The 24,502-nt window shown below is 39.9% G+C and overlaps 1 protein-coding gene across 1 annotated transcript in view; it reads left to right on the top strand.

Moving 5' to 3' along the window:
- The window catches only part of LOC310964431 (solute carrier family 24 member 2), a 43,521-nt gene that overhangs the window by 7,162 nt on the left and 11,857 nt on the right, over nt 1-24,502 (top strand). Inside the window, exons 2-6 of the mRNA XM_083937560.1 lie at nt 11,721-11,759; nt 12,675-12,783; nt 16,854-16,868; nt 20,971-21,021; nt 24,255-24,353. Coding sequence (XP_083793686.1) covers nt 11,721-11,759; nt 12,675-12,783; nt 16,854-16,868; nt 20,971-21,021; nt 24,255-24,353 — 313 coding nt within the window. The remainder of the gene's footprint in view (nt 1-11,720; nt 11,760-12,674; nt 12,784-16,853; nt 16,869-20,970; nt 21,022-24,254; nt 24,354-24,502) is intronic.

The following is a 24,502-nucleotide window of genomic DNA, read 5'->3' as shown; positions in this document are numbered from 1 at the left end:
TTCGGACATTTTTTACTGGAAAAGCAACAGATATGTGTGTACTACAGTCGGCTGTGCATGTTGATGGTGTCCCATTGAATCCATCACTTGTCCAACCCTTTTCATTTTCTTTCTGTGTCCAAAAAACGGTTCAATAAGCCAAGTCAATCAATGCTGACATCTTAACTACACTTCACAGTGAGTGAAGAAAATAAGCATTTTTCTTCTTACAGCTATTGTAATAGATTTTACCCTTTTAAACCTCCTTTAAAGAGTTCAATTCAGGCCTGAAATAGGTCAGATTCATTAGGAGCAGCACTGCAGGCTTGCTCTGGCTGTACATGGCATTAGTAAGGTCTTTCATCATACGCACACCCCCTGCCCCCTCCTCAGGACCACCTCACCAGGCAGACTCTGGCTTATCATGTTATCTTTTGACCTCTCTCATTGTTTGCTTGATGGACTGACAAGTTGCTTTTGACAAAACTGGCTCAGGCAGATCAGATTAGCCAGCACTTTCTGTTCTATGGTTTTACGAAAGACAAGAGTGATGAACCCCCTTCTACTTGTTGCTATCATCGTGACACACCAAAAGTCAGTTTGTTAGTAATGATGATGAAGTCATTGTGTCATTTTAGCATGACCACATCTGACAACACATCATAAACAACTGGTTGTTGAACAGTGAATAGAAACTTCTTGGGCTGGGCGATAATTCAATTATAATCATGTCTTTCAATGGAATCGTATTGTGATGAAATCATATCAAGATATCGTGATACACAATTACCTCATCTAAATTGAGAAGCACAAACTAACTCAAGTTTCTCAGAAAAAAGGGATGCGAAATATTTAGTAATAGATTTTACATCAGAATTTATTACCACTCAGTTTAATGCGATTTACAAACCAGACTCCAGATGGCAACCTTCCAGTCACAAGCATCTCCAACCTCGAAGCTCCATTACCCAGAACACAACATAGCATACTGCACAGGACTGGATTCTCTCTGCATAAAAATGGTGGAGAATAATACACAAAGGTCCCAAATATTGGTCGGTTTTCCAAAAGCTTGTGCTCATGTGAATTCCCCAGTGTAGTCAAATCAATTTATTGTCTTAATCTGATTACTGTTCATTTGTGTGCATGTCTGCACACATAGTTAGTTTATAACTGTTACAATGTATTCATTTTTTCTCTATAATTTCGCTTGAAACTGAAACTGTTAAGTGGGAGTATACAAAAATTGGCTTTACCATGTGATTATTTCATATAGACAATTCATTTATGAATTAAACAGATAGCATGCTATAGCATGCAATATATAGTTATGGAGATATGAAATGGCCTGGAAGATTTTGCCATATCGGCCAGTCCTAGCGTTTTATTCTTGTCGCTAAGAATGAGCAAAAGAAATGATTAATAAGAAATTGTAATATATACAAGAAAGTGAATCAAACTAGAGCATAAAGTATCATATCAATGAATAGTGCTTGGAAATTGGAGTTTAGGTAACATTCGGCATACAACCACAATATTAGATGTCTGCTACAGTCAATGTTAGATAAGCCAGTGTGTATCGAGGCAGATGTTGGTTCTGCTGAGATGGAGGTGTGACCTCTGATGTATTAGCAAGCTATAAATAGCGTCACAGAGGCGAGATCTTCCATCAGGATGCGCTTCAAAGATCACTTACAAAGCGGGTTCTGTGCAGAGAGTAGACTATTTGTGTTTCCTCCCTGTGAATTTAGACATTCGGGCATCAATTCTGATGCTTTACACCACACATTTTCATGTGTGAAGGTGTACAGCGTCAGCACTGGTGTTGCATGCTGCATGTTGTGCTATTTTAAAAATTAGTATCCAGTCTCCTACGCTATAATACCAGGCTGCACTGCATGAACTCCGTCACTGTTTATTTTAGTCCTGTGTGACGTATTCATGGGATTAACTCCCATTGTGAAGGATGTCTACCTAATTTTTGGCTAAATCCAGATGTGCACTGCTGAAATCTTACCAAAATGATCTGTTTCAGATTGCCCCTTTCAGCTTGAATAGATTAGACTGCAATAAAAGCAGTTGTCATGCTAATTTCTAAAAACGCTGTTATAATACCAATTTTAATTAGAGTTAAAGTATGTACAATACCTAGAAAAATTACCCTCACATTTCAATTGTAGGTATGGACAGATCGTGGGACTATGGACTTTTCTTTTTTCAGTATCATTTGTACAAGCGTGCCGTTGTCCTTGATTTGCACTCTTTCTGTGAAAGCAGAGAGTATTCATGTTCATGTTGTAACCTTTAAAAGGGAAAGTTGTAGAAGTGTCCTTGGTTTAAACTGAATGATAGGTAACACTCCATAATGTTGTTGAGCATTTCATGCAGGCTCAAGGTTACTGAGGGGTAGGTAGAAACAACAAGATGGAAGAACTCTCCAGTGAATATAGAAGTATTGTTTAACATAAAGTAGAAAGAAAATGTTTGAGTCATGGTTTGAGGTTTAACTGTATAGAAGCTAAGCTCGACTGTCTATTTATGCATCCATTGGTATTTTAGGTTGCATAGAAACATGGGTCCATACGCACCTCTGCATGTAAAGTATATACCTCAGAGGGAGAAACAAAATCGCTTGGACACTTGAGCTCAGCCTGCGACAACAGAGCTTGGGTCCAATAATTTAAAAATAGAAAGCCTGCGATCTCACCATGACGATGAGGAGTCCAAGTTTTATTATCCGTTCCAGCTGTGGCCCCTTGTCTAAGGAGGGGGGAGTGCGCTACTGTAGAGCCAGTAATTAGTTTTTCCTGATTTGGAGGTTTTACAGTATTGTTGGGCGGTTAGACCAGTAAATAGAGATAAAGGTATTGTTCAGAATAAAGTAACTAGGCCAATCAAAACACACATTGTCTGCTTTTAGGAAACCAGGGTGAATGGCTATTAAACCAGAGTTGCTTCTTTCACCGTCTCCCTTCTGTTGTCTACAATTATTCTGCAAGCTCCCTTGGCAGTGTGGTTGTCCCTCGCTGGCGCCCTGCTTTTGTCCAAATTCAATTAAATTGCATTCAATGGTAATAGTCGTGCAATCGAAGCTCTCATTTGCATCACAGGTGCTGATGGGTGCTTTTTATGTCGTCCTCGATTGGTTATTGTACTATTTGGCTTCCCCCTCCATTCTTATCATGTGGCTCTTCACTGCCTCCTCAGTGTTGTGAATGGTTAGAAGGTCACCCTGTTACTTATTACAGTGTCTGTCTTATTATCAAAAGCAGATTGTAATCTACTTTTAAAATAAAACAAAACAATGAAGCTTATTATTTTTTACCCTAAAAAGATCATTATACATGCAAAGAGCCATTGTGAGACGGTCTCCTTCAGAGATGTTTACACCGCGAAAAGAAATTTGTACTTGCCCACTGATATCAATGGCAAAAACCTTTATTTCATCTTTATCTTCTTATATAATGTGCATCTACAGTGCTCTGAATTGAATTATACTGCAGTTGTTAGGTGCCTAGTGTGATAATGGAAATAATAGTCTGTTTCATCCCTCCCTGAGTCTTTAATGTACGTAAAATTGTAACAGTATGGTTTCATCTCGATATATGGTATCAGTTACAATTACTCTTTAAAGGAATGAAAACAGAAGGTTATGTGTGAAAAGTTTGTGTTGTTTGACCAAATTCTGTAGGTAATTTTGAGTTTAATAGTTAGTTTCTATGAGGTAAAGCACTGCGGTAGATCCCAGGTTTTAAAACTCATTGAGTAAACAAAAAGCTATCACTGGCTACATGCTTATGTAGTATGTACATATTGTCTTTCCTCTCCGTGCAGTTCCATGAACAGCACCATCTCTACTTCATTGGTATTCAGCATGTTTAAATATATTAGTGATGCGATGCTGTATTCCATTTCTTTACTTTTTCGCTTCTAGTTAATCCTTTTCCTTCTGATTGTGTGTTCATGTGAAATGTAGTAGTGTCAATTTTTACAATTGTTCTTGGCATAAAGGGCTGTCCATAATACCTTGTAATTAACTCAAGAAAATAAGTCAGTAAGAGTCAGTAATGCAGCTCTAAGCTTAATGCGATCTGCCGTAAAAAGCCAACTCTTTCACACCCTTTGTTTTCAGTCTTAATTTGTGTTTTTTCATGGTGACATGTATGAGTCATGACATTACATAGTTGAAGGTTACTCCTCTTCATAGCACTCTCAAGAGGGTTAAAGGGACAAAAGCCTAGTCATCCCTAGTAGTTTCCTGAAAATAGTTTATTGAGACAGTTGATCAAAAGACGCTAACTTTATCTAGCACTGGGGAAGTTGCATAGACATGAACTGCCAGGTCGTTCAAAGCCAACACATTTTATAGTCCATGCAAGGTGGTGGATCTCAATAGGCCTGGATCATTGAGCTGTTAGTCTTTAATGCTTAAAGAGAGTGTGTTCTCATTTGACCTAGACAGTCTTAACAGTCCTGGCTCCAGTTTTAACTGCTGTCTTCATTGGAAGCCATTTCTGTTCGATTTGTCCAATGTTGGGACTGGAGGGTAATTTTAGCTCCTGAGGCTAGCAGGTGTTCAGATCACCAGATGAAATATAATCTGATGTGGTTTTTGGGCCCAAGGTTTACATTTTATAATCCACTATAATGGAATGACTGATGTGATTATCTTTACATATATATGACACATGTCTATTTAAGTTAGTAGCTCAAGGTCATAAAGGCTAAGGCATATGTGTTTTCTAGATTTAGTAATGTTTGCGCCTGACACATATCAATGCTGGAAAACTTGAAATGGGAGATTGTTGTTTTTCACCCTTTTTTCCAAGGGAGAGCCTGAAGGTGAAATGTTGAGGCTTGCAAGAAACTGAAAGCCTTATCGATCAAGGGCTATTTTTGAAAGCGGGGTCGAATTAGCTAATGTAACTGCACTGTAAAAGCATCATGTGAAGGACACCAAGATCCCTATCTCGTTGGTCTATGAAATGACACACACCAAGAGACAGAAACCGTGCATATTGTGGCCGAGGACTGGTGGGCCTTACATACTTAACTCCTTCCTTGGGGGGATTTTTGACCCTCAACATCAGCCTCGCTAAGCTGCAGCAGCTGAACATTACATCAGTTCAGAGACTTGTGGCTCATGTAATAACTGTAATTTTATGAAATCCAGGTCGAGTTCTGGCATATAGATCTCACAGTTGCAGACAGACCTGACATCATGCAAATAAAGAATTTAAAACCAATTCTAAGTGAGTGAACTCTTAAAATGAAAGTGATTGCAATCAGACAGTCTCTAATGAGCTAATTAGAAAACGCTCTGGTGCTCAGCAAATCTGCTGAAAGCATCTCCTCCTCTGTTCTTGTCTAAGAGGGTTACCACTTGTTATGTCCATCACTGACGGACGAATGATGCTGAAGGCTATCCCTCAACACAACCCTTCCCCCACTCAGGCCCACCAAGGTGACCTCAAAGGGCTCTATCAGCATATTACCCCATCTGTAAATGTGACTGGCTGACCTGAGCAGGAAGCTTCCTCTGTATACTTCCACCTCCTCTCCCAGATAGGGGTCCTCTGTGTGTGCACTTTGCCTCAAATAGGATGTGACTGTCTGCTGACCTGCTGACAATGCAACAAAACAACAAAGCGTGTCAGTGGTCAGGATTATGTGGAACCGGTGGCATAAAGTAATAGTTGCAGCTCAGATGGGACAAAACAGAATCTGTTGATGATGTGGGCTGTGCTAGTTCGTTTTTAAGTTTGATTTAATTGCAAAACTAAACCAAATTCAAACTGAGCTAAAGGATAAGTGTGGTGATATTCTATATTTTTCTTATGGTCAACAAATCCCTTAAAAAGACAAAAACCAAAAAATGAATCATATCCAAAAGCCTGATATCTTATTTCTCTGTGCTCTAGAACTCCTTTGTTGTCTAAAACAAACACTGAGTCACACTGTTGCTCTGGGTGACATTTTCCTTCATTATGATGAATGCCGACACTGCTGTATGTTTTGACTCAATTTCACATACACTGTCCTGTGCTCATCCAATTTCACTAGAGCAAAAAGTATGTATTAATCCGTAGTGGGAAAAAGTCCCCAACAAATGGACTATTTATTATTGTTTGAGTAATGCTTCTTAAAAACAGTGTCCTCCTGTTTTAGGATATTATTGAGCCTATTTCAAAAAGTGAAACTACATATCCTATTTGTAAGCCATTTTCAAAGATTAACATAGGGAATGAATGGGTTTGGGGCTGCAGAACAAATCAAACTGAATCAGTTATCTCGATCTTTGGATGTAAAGTAATAATAAATATGACTGTCAATAGACATACGAATAAATTTGTAAGTCTGCTGGTTGGAGAACTCTGTGCATATATCAAGAACATTCAGTCCATAAAAATACAAAAATCTGGGTCCCATTTATATTGACAGAGAAATCACACATAATATGTATACCTAATATTTTGCATATTAGGTTTGCAAAGTGTCAAAACTAGCCTGGGTTGCAGAGCAAGCATGTTTACTAATAATAAATCCAACTTCATACAGCATAAGTTTACATTGGTGGGTAACTGGAACAGATGCCTCTACCAATCGGCTTCTAGTGGCTCCGTTTCTATCTTACTCTGTCTGTGTGAGTATATAGCTGGACTTCTGGATTTGTTTGGATTGGAGTTATCCATAACGTCATCTGTGCTTGATGCATAAATACTGGGAAGTCATGCTAGCTGGAGGGACACTCATAGTTACTCATTTATTTAGTGGGATTACGTCATCAGTAGAAGGCAGAATAATCAAGAATGCTACAGCAATACTTAGAAAACTGGAAAGTACTGTGGATGCTACCGTGCAGACATGTTATCCCTAAAACCAATACCAGGAAAAAAACAAAACAAGGACTGCCAGGTTGCCTCAGGGCAACTCCATTTGGTACAGTGTCAACTATTGAGTTTGGTCTGGTTGATCCTGTTGGGAATCACTTGTCTCTGTAAAATGTCTGTCAGCATCAGGAGCTGACAAGACTGTAGGACCAGTACTGATATAGCTGAACCCAAACAACAGACAAGAACAAACTCAATCAAGAACTCTCAGGTCATGCTGATAAACAGGAGCTAAAAGAATCTGGGGCAGAGAATGCTGTAGCAGGCATACAATTGACAGTGCAGAATATAAATGCAGACTCCTGGAAGAAGCCTTTGTTCATCTCAAAAACAAAAACCCCTGTTCAACCCTTTTATTGTCTATTGCACCTACAGATAAAAATCATGTCTGATGTGGTGGGAATGACAGATTTGCAAGCGGTCTTTATTCTACTTCTTGTATTTACTCATTTAAAAACTATGTTGCACATTCACAATCTTACTTTAATCTGGTGAATAAGTGCATAAATCACATTACCTTTGGGACATGTTATTAGCTCAGCATTCAGTAACATAAGAAAATGGACTAAAATACACTACACATGGAGTGCTGATGGTGAACTGACAAAAGTGAGTTGTTCCTGATTAAACCCAACTTTGGGTTGCAAAAATGACACTGCAGTATTTGTTCCCTTATTTGTCTCCCAAAAGCCTGAGTCTGATTGGTTTGTGGGAGGGGTGAGTAAGAGGAAGCAATTTTGGCTTAGTCCTGGTTAGCATTTCCTTGTGGGAAATCAGCGTTGTGGCAGCTCCTGTAATTAGTTCTGCTTGTGAAATGAAGGGGTTACTAATTAGCAAGTGGATGGCTTCTTGACTTGTTGTGCATCTTTTCCCTCCTTTCCTTGAAGATCATCATTATCATCTTAAGGAAAAATGGGAAATGGAGAGAGAGAGAGAGAGAGAGACTCTCTCTCTCTCTCATTCTCTCTCAGTCTCTCTCTCCCTCAGTCTCTCTCTCTCTCTCTCAGTCGTGATGCTCAACAGTTTAGCTCTAACACGATGAATCTAGATGGACAAATCTCAAAGGGTATTCTGTCATGCTCTGACAGACAGGCTGCCTACTGTAAGCATGTACAGGCAAACGCCTGGTGCTGTGCAATATTTCACTTTGCAAGTCGGTATTTTTGAAACCTGGACCCTATTTTCCTCCCAGATGTTTTGTCATGCACACAAGAGTGTTGAATGAATCAAATTTGTCATGTAACTAACAAAATCAGTCAATGGCCACATTTCCCAAATTGTCAAATCACTCCTATTATCTAAATTTTGTGTTGATTTCCATGAAAAGTATGATGGTTTGGAAGCTGAATGCAGTCAGCCAAAAAGTGCTGAAATTAAAGGTCCCATATTATGCTCATTTTCAGGTTCATACTTGAATTTTGGGTTTCTACTAAAACATTTTTACATGCTTTAATGTTGGAAAAAGACATTTCTCATACTGTCCATCTGAATATACCTGTATTTACCCTCTGTCTGAAATGCAGCCTGTCTCTTTAAACCCCCCTCGTGAAAAAGCCGAGAATGTCGGTAACAGCACTGTAGCAGCACTTTCTACCTATATATAGTACAGCTGTGACATCACAACCGTATAGAAGTCCTGACAGCTCATTTAAAGGCACAATTTCTGAATATGGTGTGCATTTCTCTGACGACTGAGTGTTTTGATACTTTCACAGTATTTATATAGCATAAAAAGACATGGCAATTTCATATTTTACTATATGAGACCTTTAAGTTCAGTTCATGAACTATTCATGAGACATTAAATGCAGTACTTGTGACAATCCCAAAACATGTATGTAATGCCACTTGAAGGGCTTATTTGTTGCTTTGTAGATTACAGGAAATTGTGTGTTGCGATCAGTGTCAGTCTAGTGTAACATTGAGATGCAGTATCCCAAAATATGGTTCCTTCTTTCATATGATCCACATTTAGATCTTGAAACTGTCAGAAAACGAAGCAGCACAGAAAATAAAGTGGAGTTGATATGGAAAGTTGCTTATAAGATTTATAAAATATAATGCTGATTGCTGTTATCACAGTCTATTGTATACTAAGGAGTATATTAAGGATTTGAAGGATCAAACACAGTTATGGTGGATTTAATCAAACTACACCATTTGCAAACTAGAAATTGTGTAAAAAAAAAAAGAAGCTATTATTCTCCTGTAAAATTTGGCTTGGCTGTCGAAGGATAAAGGAAATGCAAATCAAATTCCTCCAGAAATAGACCCTTTTTGTGCAGATGCATAATCCACCACTGATGTCTGAAAGTCAGGACTTGCAACTCCGCTTTCCGCGTTGCACCAATGTACTCAGATTCCTCCGAAAGTCCCCCCTATAAGCCGTGGGCAATTTGAGTGGTGAAAGCGGAAGTATTTTTGCATGATGTCACACTCTCCATCCATAATTCTCTGTAACACGGCGTTACATGCATGCGACTGCAGAGGGACATTTATCTCCCTCAGCTGATCCGCTTCCAAGAATGATCCTGATGTGACATTACGTAAGAACTGGAAGGCAGAGCAGCCGGTATTAGAGAACACACAAACTCCAGAGAACATACTAATCTCCCTATGTGATTATTAGTCATAATATTTAACGCTGGCTTAATGAGCGACCCATGGCGTAATCTCTATCTGGCACATTCACCTGTTCTCTCCTAACTCTCTTGACTTTGCCTTTGAGGAGGGTGATAGGGAGTTAAATAGAATAATTATATCTCGAGTGTGAAGGGAATTACCCTGAAGATATGAAATGGGGAAAAAATTAGGTTATAGTTGAATAGCTCTGTGGAAAAGCTAGGGATTAGCTCAGCTTCTGCTCAATGTTTTTGGCAAATGCTTAATTTCAGCTCCCTCATTTCTGTCATTATTCTGTAGCTATACTGAGGCAAACCTTATATATGGTAAATTATGGCCTGCTAAACACAAACAATGGGACACAGTGGGTACCGTCTTTCCCAAAGACTGCTGTGGTGGATTTTTCTCAAAATGAAACCAGCTTCCATTAAAAGTTATTTCATTATTTTTATTTGATTTATTAAGTTCATCATTTTTGCCACAATAATAGCATTTTCTTTTTTTAAATCCAGGAATCTGTTGGGATGAATTCTTCCATCTCGTGAACCGGAACATTGACAACGCACTCCTGCTTCCAGCACCAATCAAGAGATTTGATTGTCAATGCTGTGCAGCGTCATTTAGCATGCAAATGAATCACTGGGTCCCCTAGTCTGAAGGTCCTGTTGTGACCATGTTTGCCTCAGTTTTTTTACATTTGTAGAAGAAAGTTTTGCATTTCATTTGACATTGTGCACTTTATCAACACGCAGCAGAGCCTCCACATTTTACATTTCAACATTTTTGTCTGAAAACTGTGTAGGCTGTGAAACAATGCCTTGATATGCAAAGATCTGAAACAAAAGCTTTGTGTTTGTTCCTAGAAACAGGGGCCTTAAGCGACACACACACGTTATTTGGAGATGAAGTGAGCGTAGTTCAGTTGGTGAAAGGCTTTTGTTTCAAAAATAGATGTTACTGTACTGCACATGCCAAATAGGCCCACTGAGAATGATGGCAAAGAATTAAGTGATTGTTAAAAAGACTGGTGTCACTTTGGTATGATGCCCACTCTCAGAAGCAAAGTTATCACATAAAAACTGGCAGCACTCAACCTGCAGGACAAAGTTTTAAGAGCATGTGTTGATTATTAAACTTTAGAGGTGATTTAAGGATCCTCTAAAAGAAGGCAGAGTCATCACGTCACCGGTGCCAAACTGGCAGCATTCTATTTGATTGTAATAAAGCATCACTGTTATTAATAAGTAACCAACAATCCAACTGTCCTTGATATATAATAACATTCAGGAGGGCTAACGTTAGCCAGCTATCAATAATAGGTCGGACCTGCTCCGTTTGGTCACGTATAATGATATAGCAGCCATCTTGGAGCAAACAGGCTTGAGCTGAGCTATATGCATGCCGATCTGTTTGGTGACCAATAACAAGGAAAACTAATGTACACATTTAGATTTAAAAATAAAAAATGTATTTATTTTATTTGTTGAAGCCATTTTTCAAACAAAAAAAAGTGATACGCTCAATTCAATAGTCTTTGGAGTGAAATGGGTGCCGACCCAAAAATCAAACTACTATTTTCTAGACTTTCCTCAGCGTTCAAGCATTTTTCAGTCAAAGCTGAAAAAGGACAGAGATGATGGCTTAGAGTGGGACTTGTCATGCCCGTCCTGTTAACTTCAATGGATCAGGCAAAGTCTGGCACTGTTGCAAAATTCTGATGATTTAATGACTCTGAGCTCTCTTTTCAAGGTGGAATTTAGTGCCTAGATCAGAGCCAGGTTAAAGTTCAAGTTAAAGAAAAAAATATGCAGCACTAGTCAAAATAGTGGTTTCATTTTCTTTTTTGCCTCTTCACCATTATCTACTTTTACAGTAAGTACCAAGATATGCCAGAAATTCTGATACAAGTTCACATCCTTCACTCTCATTAGTGAAACTGAAATGGTATATTTGGATGAAATTCAAGGAGAGAATGTAATCTTGCTCAGCTTGCTACTGACACAGTAGGCAGGCACCTGCAGTGGAGAGGAATCTGTCCCTCAAGTCTTGTCCACTTACTGTACATCAGAGTCACCACCATCACTGTAACTGTGCTGTTATGTCTCTCTCTGGCGTCTTCTCGTCTTGTCTGTGTGGCTGTGTGCGGCATGCTTCACATCTATCTCCTGTTTTCTCTTTCTCTCCCTCTCCCCTCTTTTACTTCTTCTTCTCTCTGTGTTGGATGAGAAGGCAAGTCCTGGGGCGCCGGAGGATGACGGCAAGTTGTCGGTAGGTCCTGTCTGATTGACACTCTCCCCGTCTTCTTCTGCATTTGTCCCTGTTTCTGTGTAGCTGTAGTAACGTAACTTGTGATTCTCCCACTATACTGTGCACAAGACATGTACACTGTTATCTCCAACCTTCAGACTCCCTGTGTGCAGAGTAGCTCCGTCGGTTTTCTGAAGCACTTTTTTCCACAGCTACATTTTGTACGCAGCATGCAAAAGACAACCGAGCATGTGTTTACAAAACCTAAGAATCTTTTAATGCATTGATACTTCCAAAAAGCACACCAGAGTGTTACATTTTCATCGGGATTGTAAAGGAAGCAGAGCATCACACCGAGAAGCCACATCTTACGCAAGCCCTGCCAGTCTACGTGTCTCACTTGCCTCCCGCTCGCACCCATATGGGCCTGTGAATTAGCACCTGACACCTCCTGTGCCTACGCGTCACCTGTGGGCAGCCAAAGGTGGACACATTCCAAACAGCTGCCACCTACAACGGTGCCGAATTTCCCACAGATCTCAAGTACAGCTTCAACTGCTGGAGTGACCTTGGCGAGGGTTGTTTTGGGAGAAAGAGCTTATATGCAAACTTAAACTGTCTCAACCCACAGGGCTTATATTTTTAAGAAGCTGGGACACTTTATGATAGTTTAACTGGGTTGCAGGTTCCGCTTAGCGGTTTTATGCAAAAGAGGATTAGGGAATCATGTTCCAAACAGCTTGGATTAGAAATGGCTCTAGTAAAGTGCTTACAATTGATAGACTGATGTTAATATGTGATTTATGACAGAAATAAGAACTAGTAGTTAGAGCAAAGTTGTATCTTTTTTGCTAGTAACAAACATGTCCTAGGTAGTAAAAAGTCCCATTCCAGGTAGAAGGATATTTGATTGACACCTCCTTTCTCCTCTCACAGGCCAGGCCTCGGCTTCAGAGGGGGGGCAGTTCTGCCTCTCTGCACAACAGCTTGATGAGGAACAGTATTTTTCAGCTGATGATTCACACATTGGACCCTTTAAGTGAAGGTAAGACGGTCAGACAAACTGAGCATAAAAAACACAACTCTTCAAAGATGGAATTTAAATCTACGAGTCTCCAACACGCAGGATACAGCACAGATGTTCTATTTACTGTTAACTGTCTGTATTTACCTGCTTCGAAGGTTATGAACCGATTGAATGTGCGTCACTCTGTTTCAGTTATCATCTATTGGTAAGCCATTAGTCAACGTTGAGGTTCTTTAAAGTTACCTTAAATTCACCGTCACCTTCTTATATAACGCTGTTAACTAATGCCACAAACGGAAGTTACTCACAACAGAGTTGTTTGTCAACATTGATCTTTGATCATTGATCCTAAACATAATCAAGTAACGTAAGCTTTGTTTGGGACCCCCACATCATTTTAAAAAGTGATACCAAGGGGTCCTGACCGAGCTAACAGCAACTGTTAACATGTGAATAAATGATTCTTAACCTACTGGGCGTCGTATATAACCTGACTCTTGCCAGAAGAATTCAGTTCCACCTTGCTTCCACCAGCTCCACTCGACAATCTGGGATCGCTCCATAGGAAAATGATTTCAGTTGGTTGAGCCAATCAGGACCAAGGTTTTATAGAGGTGATGACAACAATGGCGGCTCGCATCGAGGAAGCAGACGTCAAGATGCTGCCATTTCATCTGTGTTGTCCAATCTAGCAAATATTTCTTCTTTAAAAGAAAACCAGAGAACGGCTCTGAAGGCTTTTGTTGGTGGAAACAATGTTTTCGCCCTTCTCCTGACCGGTTTTTGCTTTTCCCTTCGTCATCAGCGTCATGGGTTTCGATGCAAGTGGTTGAAGTAACACGTCAATAAAGATGAAGGACAAGTGGTTTATTCAATCATATGCAAGGATTTTTGATAAGGCCCAGCCTCATGAAATCACTTTCCTATGGACCGATCCCAGATGGATGAGTGAAGCAAGGAGGAACAAAATTCATCTGGCGAGAGTCAGGTTACATCGCATACTCCTTCTAAGCCATATCTATGAGACTGTTCAACATATAATGCCAGTTCAGTGGAGTGATAACATTCAAAGCAGGTGCTATTTTCCAGATGATCTTGCCTTGCACTTCATTCTTTTCCCTTTGTCTTTAATAGACCTAAATCCTGTTTTCAGATTTACCTGAAATGTACAGAAACCAAAAGACTTTTACTAGAAGAAAACTGTCTTATATGAGCAATTAAAAGATGTTTTCCTGAATTTGAGCTCAAATGTTTTGGCTAAAAATAACAGCAGCAAACATCCCTATGGTCACATGTCTTCAAATACAGTGTCTCCATCTTGAACATTTAGAATGTACCTCTAGCCACGATAGCTGGGACCAAATTGATCCCTTTTTTTAAATATAGACCAGCTTGGTGCTGTGTCAGAGCACAGCTAAGGTGGAAGATCATTTTCCTTTAATCCAAGATCAAGGCCCATTAGCTTAGCTTAAGGAAATGTAAAATGGCAGTGTCGTTGCTTGGTGCAGGGGATGAATATGTTAATAAACCGGGGGAGGTGCAGTGTCATCCTGTTCTCAATCCACCACAAAAAGGCAAAGAACAATTCGACAGGGGTTTAAAGAATTTGTCATCAGAGTGTCTTCTTTTTATAGCTTTAGTGAAAGGTCTTTGAATTGGAAGCAGTATCTCATAATGTGAATCATGATCCTTGAATATTAACGTTGAATGCTAATTCCTGTTTTCTGTATGATTATTTTTTTATTCCCCCTCTCCCTTTTAGTTAGAAATGTATTTACATTGTATGTTGTGTGATTTAAAGGGACAGTGCCTGTATTATTACAGAAAGGCAAAAGAGCCATTTATAAGCATAAAACAATAAAACAAAATATTTCCCCTCTATGGATGTGATCGCATTAGCAGATGTCTGCTCTTTAGTGAGGAGGCATTTCAGCTTTCTCCGAAATTGACTTTACATTCCTTGAAAGCCAAGCCTAGAATGAGTCAGCTCAGGAAAGATTAATAAGCTGTGCCGAGATGGGCCTTAAAGTGCCCATTAACATGCATCAACTTGTTGTCGTACACTGAATCCAAGGCGTCCAGTTTCTGGGTGTATTCATCTCTCCATGTCTGTGATTAAAATGTAAATCACAGTCTGCTCAGGGAATGGAAGTCTTTATGGCCAGTCGTATATATATAAAAGAGAAAAATAAGAGATTGTTATATTTGTACTCTGCCCTACCACTCCTTGTAGAGCCATTTGTCATTTGGTCTTTTAAGTGGCATCTAACATAGACTGAAATATTTACTGCTTGTTCGACAGCATGAAGATTAACAGTGGATTTTATGTGCAAAAGTCTAAAGACACCTATTTTTCTGCTTGTGTTTGGGTCTAAATCTCGACCAAGCATCTAAAAAATAATGTCAAAATCCATTAATGAATATGGTTTTCTTAGAAGAGGATTTCAAAATGGTCAAATCCTGCCTCAGTATGAATGTAGCAGAAATGCCAAGATGTTATACCAGATTTGACTGATGAGTCTCTTGGCAAATTACTGACAGGAAATGAATGCACTGAGGCAACGACTACAGTGTGACATGACACTAGGATTGAATAAATTACCAGATAGAACAAAAGCAACACTTTGGGCATATCCATATAGCGTGTTGGATGTTTTCACACATCCACCGAACATATAATGGTGATATTTGTCTTCCTTCATTCAGCGTGCTAAATTATTACTATTACCATAAGGGCACAATAAAGGTTCGCCCCATTCATAGATGAGTGACCATGTTCTATGCATTATTTCTGATATCATAAATGGACAGGAACATTTCGTTGGTGAGCTAGCAGCACGGAGAGAGACGAGCAGGGCATCCAAGCTGCGCCGTTTGTCCTTGCACGCTCTTAGGCTTAAAGTGTAGCTCAGTGGGGCTTGGGGAGTCGGCAGGGAGCTGGCTGGAATCCATACATACATATTTTATAAACATTTCTCAAAATAAAGTCATGTGTGCTTCCGAGCTGAAGGAAAGTCTGAGGTTGTTTAGCTACTGATGGGAAATGGTAACGCTTCACTTGTTAAGATTTTTGGTGGGGGTACTTAGAGGTGTGTGTGTGTGTGTGTGTGTGTGTGTGTGTGTGTGTGTGTGTGTGCGTGTGTGCGTGCGTGCGTGCGTGCGTGCGTGCGTGCGTGTGTGCGTGCGTGCGTGCGTGCGTGCGTGCGTGCGTAGTATTACCCTACTACATAATCTTTTCACTGACAGCTAGCAGTGATGCATTTGAGGAGATTTTATTTCTGCAAACAAACACAGACAGATTTTAGTTAAGTCAACAAAATACTTAATGCAGGCAAAACCTTGGTTATTGTTTGTGGGTCTCTCTCTCTCTCTTAAATATACATTTTGGGTAATATGCTTATTCTCTTTCTTCCGGAGAGTCAGTTAAGAAGATTGATACTACTCTCATTTCTGTCCATTTAACATGAAGTTAGAGTCAGGTTGCAGTTAATTTAGCTTAGCATTAAGACACATTTTAACAAACGAATTGGTGAGCTTTAGAGGTTGCAGTGGATTTTCTTACCTTTGGGCAGAACCAGGCTAGCTGTCTTTTCCAGTCTTTGTGCCAAGCTATAGCTAAGCTAAACTATGGACAGTTAGCATAGAATAAAGACTGTAGATAACATGAAAATGTGTGGGCTTCAGAGGTGGTAGTGGATTTTCTTACCTTTGGTTAGAACCAGGCTAGCTTTCCCCCTGGTTTCCAGTTTTGTGCCAAGCTAAATTAAGCTAAATTAAGCTAAACTAAGCATTCCCTGGCCCCAACCCCATATTACCAGTACAGACATGACAGTGGTATCAATCTTCTCAACTAAGTTTCAGCAATACAGTCAAAAATATCTAAAAATGATCTCCTAATATATCATATACTTTTAAGCTCAAATATTTTTTTATAAGCATAGGCTATTAGAATGAACTACTGACTTTCGTCTTGGTATTATACTTACAATATCAATGATTTTATGTACACTATCACACTAAATATCACCTGGATTTATCTTTTCTCTGTTTCTGTCTTCCAATCTCTCTTTCTTCTAATATCCCCTCAGAATTTGCTGACTCTGGTGAGTTACTACTCTAATTTCTGTATCTCCCTCGCCCCCCCAAAAATATGTTTGTTCTCATTCCAACAGCCTGGAGGCAACTCTCTTGCCTAACGTGTCCCTTATGTATACATTTCCCCAGCGCCGCTGTGCTGTCTGTCAATTCTGTACCGTCCATACCTGCAGACTCTCGTTCAAAAATCTCATTCTCTTTGTGGATGTATTCTCCTTGGAAACCCTCTGTGACCATTTCTGCATTGTTTTCCCCATTGTCCCTAATCCTCTCTCTCCTCCTTTTAGTTCTAGCGTTGTATAATTGTTCTCTTTGAGACCGAAACAAGTGATTTCCTGTCCATGTTGTCCTCCAACTCCTGGTTTGTGGAGTCTTTTCCCCTGCAGACATTTAGATAAACATGCCAGAGGTGTAGGACGAAGATGGAGATTCACGTGCAAGGTCTCTCAGCTTGACAGCATTGTGCCTTGTTCATGGCTTTGTGTATTGGGCAGATGGAGAAACGTTGTCAGCTGTCCTCACATGCCCTTCATCAGGATTCAGAGTCAGTAAGAGCTGGACAGAGCAATTCATTTCAGTGTGAAATTTGTTTCCCTCTTTTACAATTAGCTGTTCCTAACCAAACTGTTATCAATTTAAGTATTCACACGCTTCTCGAGAGATACAGTAGTTTAGTCAGCATCTAAATTTTGTCCAAAAACAAAATCTTTCCTTCTCGTTATTGCAAATGTCCTTAAGTTTAATAACAGACCTTTAATCCTTCATGTTTTTCATTGGCGAGAACATTGTAATAGTCTGGTACAGTTAGTTCCCGGCACAAGTGCCGACATCTATTTTTCCATCAGTGCAGTGCTACAAACAATATCACTTAGGAGTGGCATCAAATATTGAACTACAAAGAGAGATGGGGAGGGAGAAGGGCAGAGTGGCTCTCACTCTACTGTCTGAGCCCTCAGTGGATGGATGAAACAAGCCTCCCAAAACAGCACTTAGAATTCAGGCTGCGTGCATACCTTCGGCTCAAGCCCCTCGATAAGATGTGTCACCCTGAGATGTGAACTCTGGCGGTGAGTTTGTGCATATTTTTAACCGAGGTTGGCCGCAGTTTTGAAGAAAATGGGTGCTTGATTATGACCACAAATCATATAGTAGTGGCAAATTCATGAAATGCACATATTTTTAATATTTATCCACCTGAACTGAGATCTAAGGATGAATAATTGGCTTTCTTATTTATTTCAAATACCTGACAATCTTTTACATAATAATACTGCTATGTGATGATGCAGTGAAGTACAGTGCTATAAAGATCCTCGGGGTAACCCTTGATACATCCACGCAGACTGTACGCTTATAGAGTTAACTAGGGAGACAAAAGAGGATGTGGCCCACTGTTTCCTTGGCAGTTTTTTTGACGTTATAACTTTACATTATTTAAGCAGTCATTAATCGTGAGAGATTAATCCATTTGTCCCCCCTCCCCTTGCCTGACCCAGGGCCACATTGATCACATAGTTCAATAACACACTCACTGTCACTGACCTTCCACCTCTTGTGCAATGGAAATATATTTTCCATTTATGTAGATATAAAATAATGGCATAACTAGGTTTTGAATTTTACAGTTACAGTGAAAGGACATTTAAGGCAGAACGTCTTTCAAAATATTTTGTATATGGGAAAGGAAGGGGTATTGATAACTCCTGACTCAAAAGCAAACGTGTAATTCTTGAAACATTTTTTTTTTTTTTGGTAGGCCAGTATTTTGATTTGCATTATCAAGCAAATATGGTCTTTAAACCTCGCCCCCCTTCGATTTCCTTGGATAGATAATCGTACCTCCAGTATATTATGTGACTGTAATGAGCCTACCAGCACCTATTAACCCTCAATCCACGCACACACAAAAACACATGCCACACCCCCTCCTGGCACTCTGAGCTCACCCTGCGTCGGGTGGGTGAAAGAATCAATGTTAAAAGCCCTTTTGCTTCAGCACAGACTGTGAATTTCCCTGACACCCCAACCCCCAGCAGACGGAACGGGCATGCACACACACACACACAAACACACACACACACACACACACACTTCTAGCATACAGCTCACCAGAGGTTTAGAGGTCACACCGCAAGGACAAGAGGACCCCTGGTAAACAACAACAAGCCTCTCTCTCTCTCTCTCCTCTCTCTCTCCTCTCTCTCTCTCTCTCCCTCTCTCCCTCTCTCGCTCTCTCTCTTTCTCTCTCTCTCTCTCTCTCTCTCTCTCTCTCTCTCTCTCTCTCTCTCTCTCTCTCTCTCTCTCTCTCTCGTTGCAAAGAGCAAACAGACAAGTGGGGACGGTGATTGTGTCATGGGTTAATAGCCCTCAGAGCAGCCTCAGTTAGAGACCGGCATTACAGTGATGGTGCACTTCAAACCCAAATCGCCTAATCATATGGGATTGAGGTACTTGTGTGGGAGTGCAGCAGCTGAGCAAGACTCTGCAATAGGATGTGTTTTTATCTCATTAGATTGTTTTTTCAGGGCTGCCAAGTCTCGCATTTGGCATGAGATTCAGACCATAATCCTCTCACATGTGAGTGGAGTGGTCGCCCACTGTTGGGCAAAGTTGGATATTAGTGTGAGTGCATGTGGGTTTGTGGGTGTGGGCATATTGTTCTGTGCCCCTATGCCATAATACCTTCTCTATTACCATTATCATAAGCACAAATCTGTGAGTGACGAGAGTCGATAGTTTACCCAAATTACAAATTCAATTTACTTAACCTTTATATAACCAGGAAGTCTCTTGACATTAATTATCTGTTTTTACAAGAGAGGCCTGGTCAAAATGCAAAGTAGTTAATATGAACTCACATAAAAAAGCGTTTACAGCATCCCAACACATTTTCACTCCCAACTCGTGATGCGCAGAACTCCTGAGCATCACTTTTTAACACTCTGGGTAACAAAACTACTTGGTTAGGTTAAGGAAAGATTGTGGTTTGGGTGAAAAATAACTCGATTTGTTACCTAAAATATGAACGTTGCTTTAAGAAGTTATATCTGGAAGCTAGCCTTTGTAACTTGATTTTCACACGGGACTTCGACATCGGCCTCAACCTTCCTCCCTATGAAGACTGTCGCTCTTCGTTACAAGTCAACGATATCCTGCCATGGTTGAGCAGTTGCTCTGACTGAGCTGCTGGATTTGACAAGTTGGGAACATTCACATATAGCTCAAAAACATAGGACTTGGGACCAACCTCTTGGTACTTGATTATTATTTTTAGTCATCTTGGTGACCTGATCTAATAAACGGTTTAAATAGGAGAAAATAGGTAGACAGGAAGTTACCAGGAATGGATTTAAAGATAAGTTACATTTGAATCTTGCCGCATTTCTTTCAGTGAGGTCCATCCAGTACTAATACAGTTCATGAGTCAACATTCAAGGTGTTGTGTGTGTGGGAGGTAGAGACTTGTGATCCTGTGTCTTCTGTTCTGCTGCTTCACGTTCAGCTGTTGCTGCAGGTTTGAATTCCCAGCTAATTCATCATGCAGATGTGCTGACTGTCTATTTACTGTAGCACGAAGAACTGCGACAGTAAGGGAATCAAATTAATTGTCCGGGTTTCATTGTGGAAATAAAATGCTGCATCATCGAGTCTTTGAATAAGCTTGCGTGCAGAGGAGAGGAGGACTCATCTTTTTGTTGCATGTTGACCCAGTAAATTCTCTTCTGACTTTCCTGTTCTGTTTGTTTTTTTTAACTATCATTGTATGAACCTCTTACTATTTTTTCTAGTCTGTTGACAACCTTTTCCACCTTCCCTTTTCTCGCAAATCTTCTCTAATAGCCGTCTAACCTGTGCCATCGGCAGGCTCTTGATCAGACTAAGTTACTGTAATAATACAATGCATTTTATTTGTAATTCAACTCTTGCTGCTTTGTTTTGCACTTATGCAGTGATGATTCTGAGAGACTTTGTTTTGCCTTGTGCCCGTGTGAGTGTTTGTACAGTATGTGATGTAGAACCAGTGGACCTGTCTTGTTCTGTCATGTTCACTCTTTTCCTTTTCTCTGTGTGTTCGTTGCCTTACCCTTGTCTTTTGCTGTGATGTTGTAGAGCTTGGGACTTATGGGAAACTAAAATATTATCACTCAATGACTGAGGAAGGTAAGCCTGAAAGTTTTCACTTGATTCTTTGAGTCAGCTTCTTTCATCCCTCTTGTTTTTCTCCGTCTTAATCATGTAACAACACCTTCAACCCCATTTGTTTTTGTTTGCTTGCAAAATACAGCTTTTACATTTTTTTTTCTTTTAAGTTTGACAACCTCTGAGATTTCCCTGACATACGGGGAATTTATGGTAGCCATGCCATTTTTCTTTTGAAATTTCTCATTTTATTTTCATTTTTTATTTTTGGCTTATTTTTGATTTCTTCCCAGATACTATATGCATACATATTGTGTGTTACTCTGTCTATGGATTTGTATTCTTTCAGTAACAACATATTTTAAAGAAACATGAATCATATGTTGATTATGTTTGATTCTGTAAGAAACAAGTCACTGCTTCTTCTTTGGATTTATGGTCAAATCTAAAGACATTTATTATTATTCTGCAGGCAGGTAAAACCACACACAAAGCATAACATCATCCAAAAACACTAGGCACAAGGTTTTCTACTTTTTTTTCCTTTTCTTTTTTGTTTCTTTGGCCCCGTTGCCCATCTGCATTGCTGAGAAATACATCATCCATGCCTCAGCACTCACTTGGAGGTTCCACCTGCACCAGCAGCAGGTGCACACATATAAGGCGTACGTTGCTGAATTTGGCAAACTGGAGTGACTCATCCACCCAGCGGTTGCATAACAGGCAGAGCTGACAGGGGAAATGGGCGACTGTAGTGACGGCTATGAGAAGGGCTGGACTTGGTTATTCTCAAAGACTCGGCAACTGCTTCATCATTATGCAAATTGGAACTGTCATGTTTTGTTTCTGTTCACCATTAGAACTAAAACATGATGGAATTTCAAACCATACCATCTATTTTTTGATTATAAAGCAGGTGTATATAAATACTGTAAAAGTATCAACACGCTCAATCCACAGAGAAACACAGCCTGTATTCAGAAACTGTGTCCTTAAATGAGCCGTCAGCACTTCCTGTATGATTGTGATGTCACCACTATACTATATACTGTATATCGGTAGAAAGTACAGCTGCATTGCTGTTACAGTCATTCACCGGCTGCACTGATGGTGCAGAGATGCTGAGAGCGCAGATGCAGAAGACCCAGAAACACTCTTCAACCAGAACAGAGCTTTTTCGGGTGGGGGCTTAAAAAGACACATGCTAAAACGGAGCGTTTCAGACAGGGGGTGAATATGGGTATAATGATAATAATAATATAAATAATCAAACAGAGGTGCATTTAATTCCTGTAAGCTGTGGACTGTAAATAATCAAAAATGAACTAACAAAAAGTTTTTATTTTGTTAAAAAGGTTAAAATAGACAAGAACTTTGAGAAAACACATTTTATTGATCGATACTTCCCAAATACTTGCATTCTGTGAGGATTATCCAAACAAAGAGTGCGATGTCTCTATTTGGATATTATGCACAGGTTTTATGAGCCCAAAATGCATAAAAAGGGCATTACAACTTTTTCATCTATAATGCAGTTTGCCAGCCAGCCTGAAAATTTTAAACCTTCCCAACCTCCCTCCTTTTGCAGTAACTGCTCTCTGTCTTTTATAGGTCTTTGTAGAAATATTTTCACAAACCTCATGCCAGTGTGGATTTCTTCAACATTCAAGAATTTACTTTGAAATTCATCAAAAGCCCAACCCTGCTACTTGCATTCCCAAGCAGAGACAATGATCTCACACCCACATTTGTAGAGACCAACACACGCAATGCACTCTCACTGCCACACACAAAGCTATGACGATGACCGCCTAAGGTGAGTGATGTCAGGGCAGTGGAATGTGCCATGCCGTCTTGTAAAAAAAAAAACAACGGTATATGTGTGCGCATGTGTGTGTGTGTCTGAAAGAGAGAGAGGCAGGGATGGGCTGTGTGTTGCAAAGACAAGGTGAAAGAAAGATGGTGTTTGAAAGACGGATGAGCGAGAAAACCAGGAGCGGTGGAGAAATGTAGAGTGAGTTAGAGGAGATGGGAAGAACGCTGGCGGTGACTTAGGGTGGTTAATGATTTTGCCAGAAGGTCACAGACAGTGTTGACAAGGTTGGGTGGAGTATGTATCGACACGTCACTTTGTCATGCACTGACAAATCAGCCATGGCCTCATAAAATGACAAAAAAAAAAATCTTTCACATTGATTACAATTACTGATTGGGAGTGGGTAGGACATGCATGCAAAAACTGACACACACAGGAAGTCAGTGAAATTAGAAATGGATACAGGATCTCGCAGAGGTGAATGACGATGATACATGAGACGTAATTCCTTACACAGACATCAAATATTAACATCTAATTCGTATTACATGGAAACAAAAACCTGCACTACATGATTTTTGTGCATTAAGTGTCGTATTTCGTTCTAGTTGTTTGTACGTGTGTCCTTGGGGAGGATCAGTCATCGCTGGTCATTACAACATGGGCAGAATTGCCTTGCGTGAGCCATTATTTGTAATGTCAAGAGGGCATGCAGGTTATGCAAGCCACAAGGTCATATTGTTCAACTGATGACTGGTTTTAATTCAGTTTACTGCGTCACATAATTATCTTTCCAGTGTTACTAAATCGATAAATGTTATCAGGAACAATGTATTTATCACCACCAGTGATTTTTAAATATGTATTAAATTCTCTCACTAGCAAAAGTCTCTTGGTACAGTCTTTGTCTTATGCTTTGCACAGATCTACTGTCCTTGAAATAGAAGCACTAATGATAAAATCAGGTGTTTTGTGTTTAAATATATGAATACATTGTCTTCTTTAAAATATGGCATTTATTACTTCTGATATGCTGGGATTCTGTCCCCCAGCTAACACTGTTTTGCTTTCAGTTCCCTGCTATCCTCTTATGTCTCTTGTGAGTTTTTCTGATATGACAACTGAAGAGAACAGGAGTGAAACTGATATCCAGAAGGCAAATATCTTCACAAGAGATCCTCTACCAGCTGGCTTTGCCTCCACCATGGATCGGGACATTGCAGGATCATCAGTATATGATATGCTATGTCATATTGACTCTGGATGCAATTTTGCGTAAAGCCACCCCTGTATGCACTGTGTTTTTGAAATGTGACCCATCTGGGGTCAAAGGTGACAACGAAGGAGCTCTGACTGGGATGAGGACGAAAGGCTTTGAAGATTCTGTGGTACGCAGCTCTCTGTCCTACGTTTAACCATTGTGGCAATTCTGTTGCAGGTAAATTTCGAGAGAAGGCATCCATCCTTCACAAGATTGCTAAAAAGAAATGCCAAGTTGAGGACAGTGAGAAGGCCAATGGAGTAGCAAGCCGTTCAGGTAAAAAGCTCTTTCATGTTCCTTTGCTGTTATGGGAATAGTTTTGACATTATGGGTGAATATGTTTATTCACTTTATTGCTGGTAGATAGATGGGAAGGCTAAATATGAAGCTACCACCACTATCTGGTTAGCTTAGCTTAGCATGAA

Source organism: Echiichthys vipera (genome assembly GCF_963691815.1).
Source record: "Echiichthys vipera genome assembly, chromosome: 22".
Classification (NCBI taxonomy): domain Eukaryota; kingdom Metazoa; phylum Chordata; class Actinopteri; order Perciformes; family Trachinidae; genus Echiichthys; species Echiichthys vipera.
Note: the sequence above shows the minus strand (reverse complement) of the source record. Positions and strands in the feature narration are given on the sequence as shown.